Source organism: Anopheles coluzzii, chromosome 3 (genome assembly GCF_943734685.1).
Source record: "Anopheles coluzzii chromosome 3, AcolN3, whole genome shotgun sequence".
Classification (NCBI taxonomy): Eukaryota; Metazoa; Arthropoda; class Insecta; order Diptera; family Culicidae; genus Anopheles; species Anopheles coluzzii.
Genome location: NC_064671.1, coordinates 94,748,363 through 94,762,186, shown reverse-complemented (window position 1 = coordinate 94,762,186; position 13,824 = coordinate 94,748,363). Strand labels below are relative to the sequence as shown.

The 13,824-nt window shown below is 50.3% G+C and overlaps 1 protein-coding gene across 1 annotated transcript in view; it reads left to right on the top strand.

Annotated features, from left to right (window-relative positions):
* The window catches only part of LOC120956757 (toll-like receptor 6), a 47,218-nt gene extending 33,733 nt beyond the window's left edge, over positions 1-13,485 (top strand). Inside the window, exon 2 of the mRNA XM_040378479.2 lies at positions 5,275-13,485. Within this exon, the coding sequence (XP_040234413.2) occupies positions 6,558-10,937 (4,380 nt within the window). The 5' untranslated portion in view covers positions 5,275-6,557 and the 3' untranslated portion in view covers positions 10,938-13,485. The remainder of the gene's footprint in view (positions 1-5,274) is intronic.
* The last annotated feature ends 339 nt before the right edge of the window (positions 13,486-13,824 follow it).

The following is a 13,824-nucleotide window of genomic DNA, read 5'->3' as shown; positions in this document are numbered from 1 at the left end:
GCTCCATTTGTGTGTTGTTCACTATCTAGAGCCCGCCAGCACGGAGAGGGGGGACAGGGCGGGCGGTCATGTAGATTGGCCCGCGGGTCCGCAGCGTTACTTTTATTTCTTTGGCACCAGCACATTTTTTGTGTTGTTGCACGCTCCCGTTTCGTTTGCACTGTTTTATCAGTGAATTTTTATTTCATTTTCCGCGGTCATTATCCAATGCAATGTGTGCTGTGTGTGTGTGTGTGTGTGTGTGTGCGCGCGCGACCGGGTAGCTAGAGGTTGAGGTCACGCGAACGGGGATAGCGGCGTCCCTTGTGCACGCCTGGGAAGAGATGAATGCTGGCCAACGTGAGCCAGTTTGTTGCTTTCGCTGTTCGGTGGTGTGTTTTGCAGCGTTTCATTTAACACTGAGTTTCAATTTTATTCGCATTCTGTACAGCATCCCAAGGCAGGGGACACAGGAGCCAACTCGGCGGTCCGGTGCCGGTCCTCTTTTGCACATTTAAAATTGAACGTAATGCAAATGAATTTGGCGTTTGGCGGTGTTGGCAACATACCCGTGCCCGGGATTGTTGGGATGGCGCGAATGGAGCGAAAACGAAAAAAAAGTGCATCACGTGTAGCAGGGAACACAATGGAGTTAAACATAAATTAAATAAAATGCCCGAACAGGCACAAGCAAAGATAGTGGTGAATAATGGAATATGACGCGGGAGAGCCGATGGCAAACTGGGGGGGGGGGCGCACGGGCTAAAATAGTGAAACATGCTGATGCGAAAGCAAACATCGACGCGCAATGCAATCTCATAAGTAACCTTATCATGCTTTCTTTGTGCGCTATGGTCCAAAAATGTGCAATCCACCGATAAATGAATGTGCGAGGCGCGGCGAATGCCTTTCAAAGACCTTCCCGGCGTGCGGCATCAATCAGGTTGCGGCGGTGTGCATTAAATCTGTTTCGGGATGGGTTCACCTTTCAGCGTTTATGGAGTGAGAATTGATCTATGAATTTAATGAACGAAAGCGCGTGCCCAGGGATTCCTCTAACCGTATCACCATATCAAAGAGATTCCAACGAATTGCTGAAGCCGTTCTGCTGATGCCGTAGCTGCATCGTCGTCGTCACGCCGGCAATCGAGAAGTGCTCTCGATTATGATTCCTCATGAGCTGGCAGGAGCGAGGAAAGAGAAAACCGCTCCTTCTCGTGAAGCAATAAGCGATTGATAGTAATGTCTTCATTAAATCACCTACTCATCGGTTATGGCACTCTGGTTATCTGGCAATGGCATTAGGGACTGCTACACTCAAGACGAGAGGGCTCAAGAGAGGACTCGAGCGAAACGAGACGCGCGTCGGAATCGTCGGATGAAAATGGAATCGTCCAAAAATAAATTCCACGCGCTAGGTGAACGCTGCCGCATGCCGAAGGTAAACGCTGGCAGAAGGTAATTTATGCAAATTGCAGATAAATATGATATTTTCGAACACATTTCGAGGAAATGTACAATTTTTTGTTGCTGCACATGGGACGGGGTTTTCTCAAAACGCGGCACACCATTCGTACGCACGCGTCCGGCGAAGCGCCAGCGCCTGGTCGAGAAAGAAGTACAACATACGGGGTAGCAACAAAAAATGGTCCAAATTATGATTATGAAAGAAATCTCTGTGACACACCGCAAGCACACGCCCGCTCACGCTCGCTAGTGTGACACGATTCCATCCGCTGCAAATGATGCATGAGCTGGAGGAGGTTCTCGGGCAAGTAATGGGCACCACCGCTAGCACGAGGTCGGAAAATGGTAAAGCATTCCTGGTGATAAATGGCAGCAAATAACGATAAAACACCAACAAGCGTGTCGTTACCGTATCGTGCCAGACAACCGGGCAGGACAGCGACAGTATCGCAAGGAGGCGAAATCATGCGTGTGCTCATTACGCTTAATGGCAACGACAAACGTCCGTGGCGCTGTGCATGATCGTGCAATCTTTGACCGCTTGATTATGCTTTTAATGATGGCACTGCAGTGCTGCTCTCGTGTGGGGGTAAAAAAACATACACACTGACTGTTACCTTTTTGTGACGTAATCTTCGCCTACTTGTCCCGGTTCGGTTTCCGTTTCCGATAAACTGATAATCCGCACTCCGCGCTCTGATTAATTGCCATAACCTTCCGCAGCACGAAAGGGTTGGGCAATCGGGGTGGCCAGTAAATTTACATGCTCGTTCAGTTGCGGGTCAGTAACCATAATGGAGTTTGTTTGCTTTTTTCGTTTGCTCTCTTTAGCACACACAAACACACACATACGTTCACTTTGTCTAACACCACGATCTGCTTCCAGTTGATTGAGCTTAACAAGGTTAGAATGAAGCTATGCGGGTAGCTGTCGGTTATTAAATTAGTTACAGCAACGGTGATCCCCGGGACCCTTGAACGGCAACCGAAATGTGTGTTGGTTGAGCTAGGGTGTCAAAATCTCATCTTTAAGAGTGCAAATTTCCTCCAATCATGGCCACAAACGATGGGCCGCTGGCAGTGGTAGTGCGGTTTGAAAATCGTCCCCATAATGTATGACTCCGAAGGGTAAAGGGTCCTAGGGTTTCGTCCCGTCCCGTCCCGTCCAGCTCGGAGTAGCCGAACGAAAACAAAACTAAATCCCAAGTGATTGACACTTTACGTGATCGCTCGGGTCGGGGACCACTTTCGGGGCAGTTTGCTTTCCCTCTCACTGTTGCTGGTGGTGCTGGTGGATTCTACACTGCTCATAAATGGATGATTTAACGTCCACAAAGCGATACGGCAAACTCAAACCGTTCTCGGGCATTATGTTCTGGTTTGACGCAAAAACAAAACTTAACAGGAGAATGCAGGAGGAAGGAGCTGCAGCAACAACAGACAGACAGAAAAAAAACTCCCCGTGATGTTCTATTAAGCTTTCCAATCTGTTAGATGAAGTTTTTTCCTGCTTGATGCCACACTGGGAGAATCTTTCGACGACATGACGCAAGGTGGGCGGACGAAGGTTTGTACAGAATGGCTGATTGATTTGGGGTATTTGAGTGTCAATCACCGGGAGGACCCTTTTTCCACGAGAATTTGTTCGGAGTAATGTGGAGAAAGTTTTTACAATCTAGCCGAAGGTTGCGCACCATGACTCAACCGTGGTATGTCGGTGCGAGTTTTCGGGCGTTTCCCACATGTTTTGTGATAATCGTTCAAATTAAATCGCATATGTGTTGGGTAGAGCTCCTAGCCTAGAGTTTCGTTCACATATTTCCACACCATGTGTTTCGATAGAAATTCAAACCAAAAATTTAAAATATTCATAGGATCAGTAGATTTTTTTTATGTAGTAGCTAAAATTAGGAAGTGGAAATGAATTATGCAAAAAGTGATTGATTCTCTCGACCCTCTCGTGCTATTAGCAATGTATAATAGATCGATCAAATTCAAAAGCCTCTTCAATAATGCGACACGAACGGTCTAGCTACGCCTCACAACAGGTCATACTGACTGGCTGCTGTGCTAAAGCTTTCAAAAAAGGACATTCAAGCTCGTCTATCTACCGCCACACACGCTCCGACTCGGGACGGCCGGATTGTATTGAATCGTTTTCGGCGACCAATTGAATCGAGCCAGCAAGGGCTCTTTGGGGAGCAAATGCCCATACTCCCTAACAATCGTGTCACGCAACAACGTACCGCCGATGTGACCCAGACCGACACCGGTGGGGAATGGGAATGGCTAGCTGGGGCTGGGTCGGGCTGGGTCTCCCTTTATGATTATGATGATGTTTATTATGGCCGGGGGGCAAATTGTTTGTGATGCGTAAAATTTGAGCGTCATCGGCGTGTGGGTCAACGCGTTTCTAGACACGTTTTTGTTTTTCCCTCCCCGCCTGATCGCAAACAACGTTCGCGGTCCGGTGTACGCGACGCGGCTTGACTGCAGTGAGTTGGTCGTATTTATTTTACTCATCAAACATTACGACCACCCCTAGACCCCCCTAGAGAGGCCGTAGAGGACAATGTCAAAGTTGCCGAATGAAAATCAATTGATTGCAATGGTCCACCGGGTCGGCCGTACCAGATGCGACGAAAGCGACGGATCGCTCGTCATTTCAGGCCGAGTCGGCGAATTACATCGATTTGAGGTTATGTTTTCCGCATGATGATGAGGATGGCAAGGAGCATCCGGAAATCCGGATGCTGAGTGCGCTGTGCAGCTGGTCAGTTTGCGAATGCGATTGGACAATTAATGTAATTTTAATGAGATTTTGATTTAAGTGCACTTTATCGGTGGAAAAGCGGACACACACCCGTCGCTTATTTCGGTTTCGATCTGATCCGGATTCAGGTGACGCAAACAGAGTGCAGGGGCCGGATTATGGGCACCAGGTATGCAACCTGGGTGATGAATTGTCCGCCGATACGCCGGGACAAACGGGTGGCGAGCTGATTAAGAATTTTAAATTACACTCGCTTCGCCACTATCGCCCCATCGCCGGTGCCCCGGTGGTACGGCGAATGCATCGAACCGAACGGTCATCGGTCTGGTGTGACCAAGCGACAGGATAAGCCTTGCTTCCCTGTTCCGCGGTCGTATGCGTTGCAGGTGGATTAATTCGAGATGCTCACGTGTAACGTTCATTTCACAAATGATTGTGGCGTGGAACAGCGCCGAATGTGGTCTCTTTATGCGGATGGTGTGTCACCGTTCACTGGAATGAATGCAAATTTCCATTCGATGCTGGGATATTTCTGCTGTTTTTTTTCTCCATCACCGATCGCGACGGAAGGAACCCTTTTGCAAAATAGGAAAGCAGCAAAAGCAAACGGAGGGAAGAGACAGAGAGCAAACTCAAACGGAAATCATTTGACTGCAAAAGTATGCTCGATTTAAGATGCAGTTTCTACCACAATACCTTTCGGTACGCTCGTTCAAGTGCCCTCGGGGACGGAAAGCAGTATCAATCGGCACCGGATAATTTAAAAACCGTTTCTCTTTCGTTTGTGTGAAATGAGTATGAATGGTGATGGTTGTTGTTTTTTTTCTGCTGCGCACGTACACTTGTGTGCTACAGGAAAAAAAATCTCCCATCCGCAATACTTTCAGGCAGTTTTCGTCTCGCTAGAATGGAAACTATAGTTAAGCCCATCCCCGGCAATCGTTCCCGAGTGATTCCCCCGTACCGATGAAAACACAAAAAAAAAACAAAATATTCCCAGTGTTGCGTTCTGATGCGTTGGATTTACCTTTTCCCTTACTTTTCATTCCTTGCAGGACTTCTTCCGTTGCAGTAATTAAAATTAGAGCGCAAGGAGCGTGTGCCCCAGATGAGGATTATTGCGTGGAGCGGAAAGCAATAGGACCTTGAAAAAAAAAGCCATTTCAACCGTCCGGCAACTGATGCTGCTACTGCAGAGCAGTGGTGGGATTCCTATGACCGAAACACTCCCATAGGACATCATTAGAAGCGGTGTAAACGGTGGCGGAAAATATTGCACTTCCCTTTCACACGACCCGAAAAGCGCGCACAAGTTGAAGCGAGAAGACACCAGTGGATGGCTGTGTGCTGGTGTGCGAGTGTGGTGAATATGCTACGACCCAAGAGCAGCATAACAGCAAAAGCATAACCATCTGAGGTGAGCTGGAGCGTTCGGAACCGTTCGGGTGCCGGTCGGCTCTGCAGGCGTTCACAGCCGAACGGTACGCGCGTACGGCGTGGCCAGCATAGTCGGTGAGAAAACGGTGAGCATAGCCGCAACCGCTGTGAACATAGTTCGTCAGTACAAACAGAGCAAGCAACGCGTGCGGACGTACGACTAGAACCGCGAGTACGCGCGCTCGAACACGCAAGAATTGAATCAATATCGAGAACACGGAGCTAGAGGACTGTCGAGCGAGCGAGAGTGTTTGTGGCGTGAATTGAAACGAATCGGCCAGTTCCACAGATTGACGTGCACGGTGTGAAAAGTTAGGCGCATTATCGAAAGTTCCACCCGAAGTGAGTGCAGATGAGGCTGGAAAGGATGTAGATAGAGTTTCGAACAAGAAGTGATTGCCCTGTGCGCGTGTGTGTTTGAGAGTTTGTGAGTGTATGCTCGATGTAAACGAAGAGCGTTGTTATGAATTTTAAGTTTCCCCAGCAGTGCTCGTTTGGCGATGGTTAGCGTTTCGGTGTGCGTTTATGTTACCACGGTTTAGTAGCGAGGAGGAATTGTTGTTGATTCGTGCTTAGCTTTACCCTCCGCATTCATCGGCAAATCCGCACCTAAGGCTGCAGAGAAGTTTTCCCGCGGGCAATTTGTGCCGACGACGGTAGCTGAGCTGTGCGCCAGCGAATGTGTTCAACAGTGTGTGCCGAATAGAAAAAAAGAAGAAAAAAATCCTTGTGTGGATTACAGTTGCAAAGAAGCGAACGGTGTGTGCGTGAGTGTCCGTGTGTGTGTGTGTGTGCGCGCGCGTTTGGAAGAGAAAAATTGCGTTTTTATGTGTACAAAAGTACGTGGCAGCTTGTGCGAGCGTTGTATTGCGTGACGACCAGCAGCAACGAAAGCGGCAGCATGAGTCGTTGCGAGCTACTGCTGCCGGCCCTGCTACTGCTGGTGTCGGTGCAGGTGAACTACAGTTTGCAGTACGATTCGGCCGAGTCGTCCCGGTACTACCATCCGGCGGGTGCGGGCAGCGAACCCGGCGGCAACCTGCGCTACGATGCGCCGGACGACTGCAAGTACCGCATCCTGCCCGGCAACGAGGTCGACCTGGCGTGCAATCTGCGCACAGTGAACAGTGAATTTGACAACACGAACTTCAGTGTGATTCCGGCCGAGCATACGGCCGCCCTCTCGATCCTCTGCAATGAGGCGATCATGGCGCGGAGCAAGCTGCTGCCCAACTCGTTCGTCCATCTGGCGCGGCTGAAGGCGCTCTCGCTCGAGTTCTGCAAGATCGCCAAGTTCTCCAGCACGGTGCTGGCCGGGTTGGGCGATCTGCGCAACTTTACGCTGCGCACGCACAACATCGCCTGGCCCGAGCTGAACCTGGAGATTGAGGCGGACGCTTTCGGGCAAACGCGCAACCTGGAGGTGCTCGATCTGAGCACGAACAACATTTGGTCGCTTCCGGATCATTTGTTCTGCTCGCTCAGTGGTTTGCGATCGCTGAACATCAGCTCGAACCGGTTGCAGGACGTGAACGATCTGGGCTTCCGTGAAAAGGGAGTGAAGGACGAGGTGGAGTCGGAGGGGCACAAAACGAACAGTTCTGGCTCGGTTGCTCCTCCTGTGAGTTGTGCCCTTGACTTGGAGGATCTGGATGTGTCACGGAACCATTTTGTGCTGCTTCCGGCCGCCGGTTTCGGGATGCTGAAGCGGTTAAAGATGCTAAAAATCCACGACAACGAGATCTCTATGGTGGGCGACAAGGCGCTGAGTGGGTTGAAGGAGCTTCAGATCCTTGATTTGAGCTCTAACAAGCTCGTGGCGCTTCCCACGGATCTGTTCCGCGATCCAGCTCAGTCGATACAGGAGATTTACCTGCAAAACAACTCGATCAGTGTGCTTTCGCCAGGACTTTTCTCCAAACTGGAGCAGCTGCAAGCGCTGGATCTGTCACAGAACCAGCTGACATCGGCCTGGGTGAACCGCGATACATTTGCGGGTCTCATCCGGCTGGTGCTGCTCAATCTGGCTAGCAACAAGATTACCAAGCTCGAGTCGGAAATCTTTTCCGATTTGTACACGCTGCAGATTTTGAACCTGCGTCACAATCAGCTGGAAATCATAGCGGCAGACACGTTCTCCCCGATGAACAATCTTCATACGCTACTGCTATCCCACAACAAGCTAAAGTACCTGGACGCCTACTCTCTGAACGGTTTGTATGCCCTGTCGCTGCTCTCGCTGGACAACAACGCCCTCACCGGCGTACATCCAGAGGCGTTCCGTAACTGCAGCTCGCTGCAGGATCTCAACCTCAATGGTAACGAACTGACGCAGGTCCCACTCGCGCTGAAAGACATGCGATTGCTGCGGACTGTCGATTTGGGCGAAAACTCCATCAGTGTCATTGAGGAGCCGGGCTTCCGTGGTATGAACAATCTGTACGGTCTGCGGCTGATAAGCAACAACATTGAAAATATTACACGTAAAGCATTCAAAGATCTGCCGAGCCTGCAGATTCTGAACGTGGCACGCAACAAAATTTCGTACATCGAGAAGGGAGCGTTCGAACCGGCGGTTAGTGTGCAGGCCATTCGATTGGACGGAAATTTGCTGTCCGACATTGATGGACTGTTCACTAGCATGCCCAATCTGGTGTGGCTTAACATCTCAGACAACAAGCTGGAACACTTTGACTACTCCCATATCCCACCCCACCTACAGTGGTTGGATCTGCACCGCAACGAGCTTACCGAGCTGACCAACCGGTACGGCTTGGACAACCAGCTGCACCTGCAAACGCTCGATGCAAGCTTCAATCGGTTGACGCGCGTAACTCCGGCCACCATTCCGAACAGTATCGAGTTCCTGTTCCTGAACGACAACCTGATCGTGCACGTGGAGCCGCACTGCTTCACGCACAAGACAAACCTGACGCGGGTCGATCTGTACGCGAATCAGCTGACCAGTCTAGACATTAAGGCGCTTCGACTGCAGCCCGTACCGGAGGACAAGCAAATTCCGGAGTTTTACATCGGTGGCAATCCGTTCGTGTGCGATTGTAACATCGACTGGCTGCAGAAGATCAACCACGTGACGTCTCGCCAGTACCCGACGATCAACGACATCGAGACGGTGTACTGCAAGCTGATGTACAACCGAGAGCGCTCCTACATTCCGCTGATCGAGGCCGAACCGAAGCATTTCCTGTGCAGCTACAACACGCACTGCTTCGCCCTGTGCCACTGTTGCGAGTTTGATGCGTGCGATTGCGAGATGACATGCCCGAACAACTGCGCCTGCTACCACGATAACAGCTGGTCGACGAACATAGTCGAGTGTTCGGCAGCGGGCTACACCGACATTCCCAACAACATCCCAATGGACACGACCGAGGTGTACATCGACGGCAACAATCTGGTCGAGCTGTCCGGACACAGCTTTATCGGGCGGAAGAATTTGCGTGTGCTGTACGCCAATCATTCCAACATCGAGGCCATCTACAACACGACCTTCATCGGGTTGCGGCGGCTGACGATTCTGCACCTGGAAAACAACGCCATCCGCAAGCTGTACGGGCACGAGTTTTCCGCTCTGGAAAGTTTGCGCGAACTGTATCTGCAAGGTAACCGCATTGCGTACATCGAGGATCACACGTTTGCCGAGCTGCGCAAGCTGGAAGTGCTGCGGTTGGATGGCAATCGCATCACCAGCTTCGAGGTGTGGCAGCTGTCCGCAAATCCGTATCTGGTGGAAATTGCCCTCGCCAACAACCTGTGGACGTGTGACTGTGGGTTCGTGAACAAGCTGCGTAGTTACCTGCAATCGAACGCGGATAAGATTGTGGACGCTAACGAGATCTCGTGCAGCTACAACAACGCCACCAGCATTCTGCGTGACAACGGAACCAAGTGCACCTTCCGCGAGGGAATGTCCTCGATCGTGCATCGGCAGGAAATAGAGGACATGTTGCCGCTGCTCCTGGTCGCGACGTGCGCATTTGTGGGCTTTTTCGGGCTAATCTTTGGCATTTTCTGCTATCGCAAGGAGCTGAAGGTGTGGGTCCACTCGGGCCTGTGCTACAAATCGGGCACGTTCGTGAACGAGTACGATAAGGATCGGCTGTACGATGCGTACATCACCTACTCACTGCAAGACGAACACTTTGTGAGTCAAATTTTGACCTCGACGCTCGAAAACGATATCGGCTTCCGGCTGTGTCTGCACTATCGCGATCTGAACGCGAACGCGTATCTGGCGGACACGATCGTCGAGGCGGTCGAGAGCTCGAAGCGTGCCATCCTCGTCCTATCGAAGAGCTTCCTGTACAACGAGTGGACGCGGTTCGAGTTCAAGGGAGCGATCCACGAGGTGCTGAAGCGGCGCCGGAAGCTGATCATCATCCTGTACGGCGATCTGCCGCAGCGCGACCTGGACGCCGACATGCGGCTGTACCTGCGCACCAACACCTGCATCGAGTGGGACGACAAGAAGTTTTGGCAGAAGCTGCGCATCGCGCTGCCGCACGTGAAGAAGAGCAACTGTCTGAACAAGCGGTCGGCGATCAACATCTACGCGACGGCCGGCAACGACTACAACACGCCCGGCCGGCCGTCCACGCTGGGTCCGTCGGTGGCCAGCACGCGGCTCGATGGGCCCCAACACCACAGTTACGCCACGATCGGTCCTAACTGTCCCAGAAACTGTGATAACTACGATACGGTTAGCAATTGTAAATACAACACCACCCAGCACCACCAGACCCACCACGAGCGGCGCACGACGGCGGACTTCGGGCGGAAGGCGACAGACGGCCGGCAGCACGAGTACGCCGTGCCGTCCAACTGTCTGCTGGACACGACGCACGAAACGTACAACACGACGGCGACGAGCTGCGAGCGCATCGCCGGCGAAACGTTCGAGTGCACCTCGACCAGCTCCAAGTTTTCCACGTCGTCGCGCGGTTCCGGCAGCGATTCGGGCAGCCACTCGATCTCCTCCGCCGCGCAGCACGACTTCCAGGGCAGCCACCGGTCGCCCAATGGCTGCGCGCCAAACCTGCTGTCCAGCACTACCAGCACCACTAACTTCTCGTACCAGCATCCGCATCCGCACCACCATCACAACGGCAGCGGCCGGAGCAAGCCGCCCGGTCCGGAGGGCGTGGGAGGCGGTGGCGGTAAGAGCCCTAGCGATAAGCACAACCCGGGCACGCTCGGGACGGACAGTCGGGGGGGCAACAGTTTTAACGATAGAAGACTGCCACAGGCCATGTGGGCATAACGATTACTTAAGAGCAGCAGGTTAGTTAATTATTTTTATCGCTAGATGTAAGGACGGGTGGTGGATCGCGAGATCGATCGAAAGGGATCGCGCGACATCGAGTGTGAGTGAGTGAGAAAGTCTGTGAGGGATGAAAGGCCCGGGGAAGATGGGTGGGGAATAAGACTGCCAGTATCGTGGCGACGTTGTTGAGAAGGACAATTCTGCCCGACTTGTCTTTGAGTTGTTAGGTTTTAGTAATTCCTTTTTTTGGGAATCCTTCTTCTTGTTCCCTAGCCAAGCCCGAACCAGGGCTGGACAATGCACGCACGAAAGATAGTTACTAATTAGCGATTATAGGGCCTCCCGCAGATAATATTCCAATGTAGAAGATACTCCACAGTACAGTAATGAACAAAAAAGAAAACCAGGGATAAAACCAAAACTCCCATCAAGGGAAACACGTTTCCGTAGCAACTATGTGGCCGTCTGGGAGAGAAAGAGAGCGAACGAGTGTGAAGAAACCAAAACAAAGGATGCCTGCGAGACGCTCACACGCAACTCCTGCAATTTCGAACGGTTCTTGTGCGCTGGTGCTGAATCCACGCAGTGCCTTTTGGGAGATAGAAGGAAAGCCGGGCAGGAAGGGCGATAAAAGGGACATAAAAATGCAACGAAAACGAAACGCTGCTTGTCGGACGAACATATAAAACCAGTGAAATATGACGATTTTCCCTAAAGCGACGGGATGCCCAAGGAACGAAGCAGCGAGGTAATCGTGGTCGTAAAAGGAAGAGAGAAGGGCAGAAGTATTCTAGTCAGAAGCGGGAAGGTGCCCGGGGTTCTAATCTTCTAGAGAATCTATCGTTTCTTGAACAGGCGCTGGGGTTGAGCGGGGTCGCGCATAGAAACGGGCACAGTAGGCCAGCGAGCAGAGGGCACACCGAGGGGCACACCAGTCGGGATGGGCGAGCTCTCTAATCTGATTTTTCACGCTTCACCAGCCTCGAAATGGAACGAGCCTTCGCGTAACGCATTTAGCTGCAGTGCGCGAGTAAAAGGATTTCAAAAATACCCCCCATGAAACTGGGAAAATTGAATGTAAAATTATTCTCCGTCGTGGCTGGATTGCGTGACACGCAGGAACCGGGTGATGCGCACTCAGATTAATTACCCGCGGGCTGCGGGCTTGCGCGAGTCCGTTGGTGAGCCGCTTGAAGCGGAAAACGCTCACGATCATCCTATCCGTTCCAGATCGACTGCAATTGATCGAGTTGAATGGAATTTTAATCCTTGTATTTAATTTGCTTTTTCCTTCGACGAGAAATTGATTATGCTCGAACGTTTTCAGGAAGGGAAGGGCTGGTGGACATCGAACCGAATAGAGTGAATACAGAGAAGCTAAGCTAAGAAAGCTAAGACAAAGCGAGATTTTCCAGGTTTCCAGATTTTGGTGGACTTTCGGGTGAGCGAGTGTGTGTGAGTGAGTGAGTGAACGAGAGTGGGTAAGCCTCCGCGCCATTGCATCCGATGGCCCCAGCGCCATCGATGCAAACGTTTGTTGTGTTTCTGTTTTCCATTTTGATACCTCACTGGGGCGGAATGAATGAATGAGTGCGTTGCCACAGCGGATTGAGAGCGTAAAGTATTACAGAGACTGTGTGTACATAGCGAAGAAGTCAGACGACAAAGAGGCATAGGATATTATTAAGTGAGTTAAGAAGACAAAACCAACGATTACACGAAAAGGGCTTTGAAGGGGGTTCGAAGTTTGGTTATTTAACGAGCGGTGTACATATTTTATGGGGAGATGGCGTCCCCCACTCTTCTTTAGGCAAGTAAGACTCTTCTGACAGTGAACAGGAAGCTAAACGATTAAAACCAACTTGAAAATACTAAAACCACAACTAAACCTAAACTAAGTCAGCTGGCCGAATGGTAGGAATATGCAAGAAATTGATAGACAAAATTATCACCGATACTCGCTGCAAAACAAAAATATCTCCATCACAAACAGCTTACATACGCGAACGATCGATCGATCGATCGATCGATGTACATAGCAAGGGAAAGTAAAAACACGAGCACACGCATCAACACCCCGGATCGTCAGATCGTTTTTCACTAGCAAAAACAACCAGAAACGCATTGTACACTATTAATTCGATACTACTAGTTAGCGATGGTGGAACCCGCGGGGTCGCCGCCGACACCTTGTCTCGGTTTAAAGTAAATTGATCAAAAAAATAATATTCCCTTAAACCGTTGCGATGGTTTTAGTCGATATTTTGGGTTTTTCTGCAAATCATACAAAAGACAAAGGAAACAGCATACGTAGTGCCAGCATACAAATCTGGAAGCATAAATTCAACTCGGAAAAGTCGGAACAATTACAGTGAAAAGGTTAGCTGAGAAGAACGAATTGCACTGAAGTAGCATTGCATCTGGTAACAAAGCACTAGCGCAGGGGGGGCGCAGGAAATATTCAAAAGAAAACTTAAACAACGCATAGATTCACAACCACAAAAAAACGTAAGAAATAAAAACAAAACTATAATTTATTTATGAAAATTGAAATCGAATCGTATCTGGAGTTGGTTTATCTTGTAGTTTGTGGGGAAAGAAAAGGATATGTTGATGAGTTTGATCATTCTTGAAATGGTAAGTGTGTTTAACAGAAATGGTAAGTAGTAAAAGATCTGGTAAGTATTGAAACTCAAATCTACGTTTGATGACAAGAATATGTGGTTTTACACAATGTTGGGTGGCTTTCGTTTGTGCGGAAATTAAACACTGATAAACCGAAAAGCTCTGATTTCTGTTTTTGTATCTTCACCCGTAGAAAGTGTGGACTTTACATCGCGTACAGCAATTTTTCGGCAGCAGACAGCAGTTCCGTCAGAGTTCG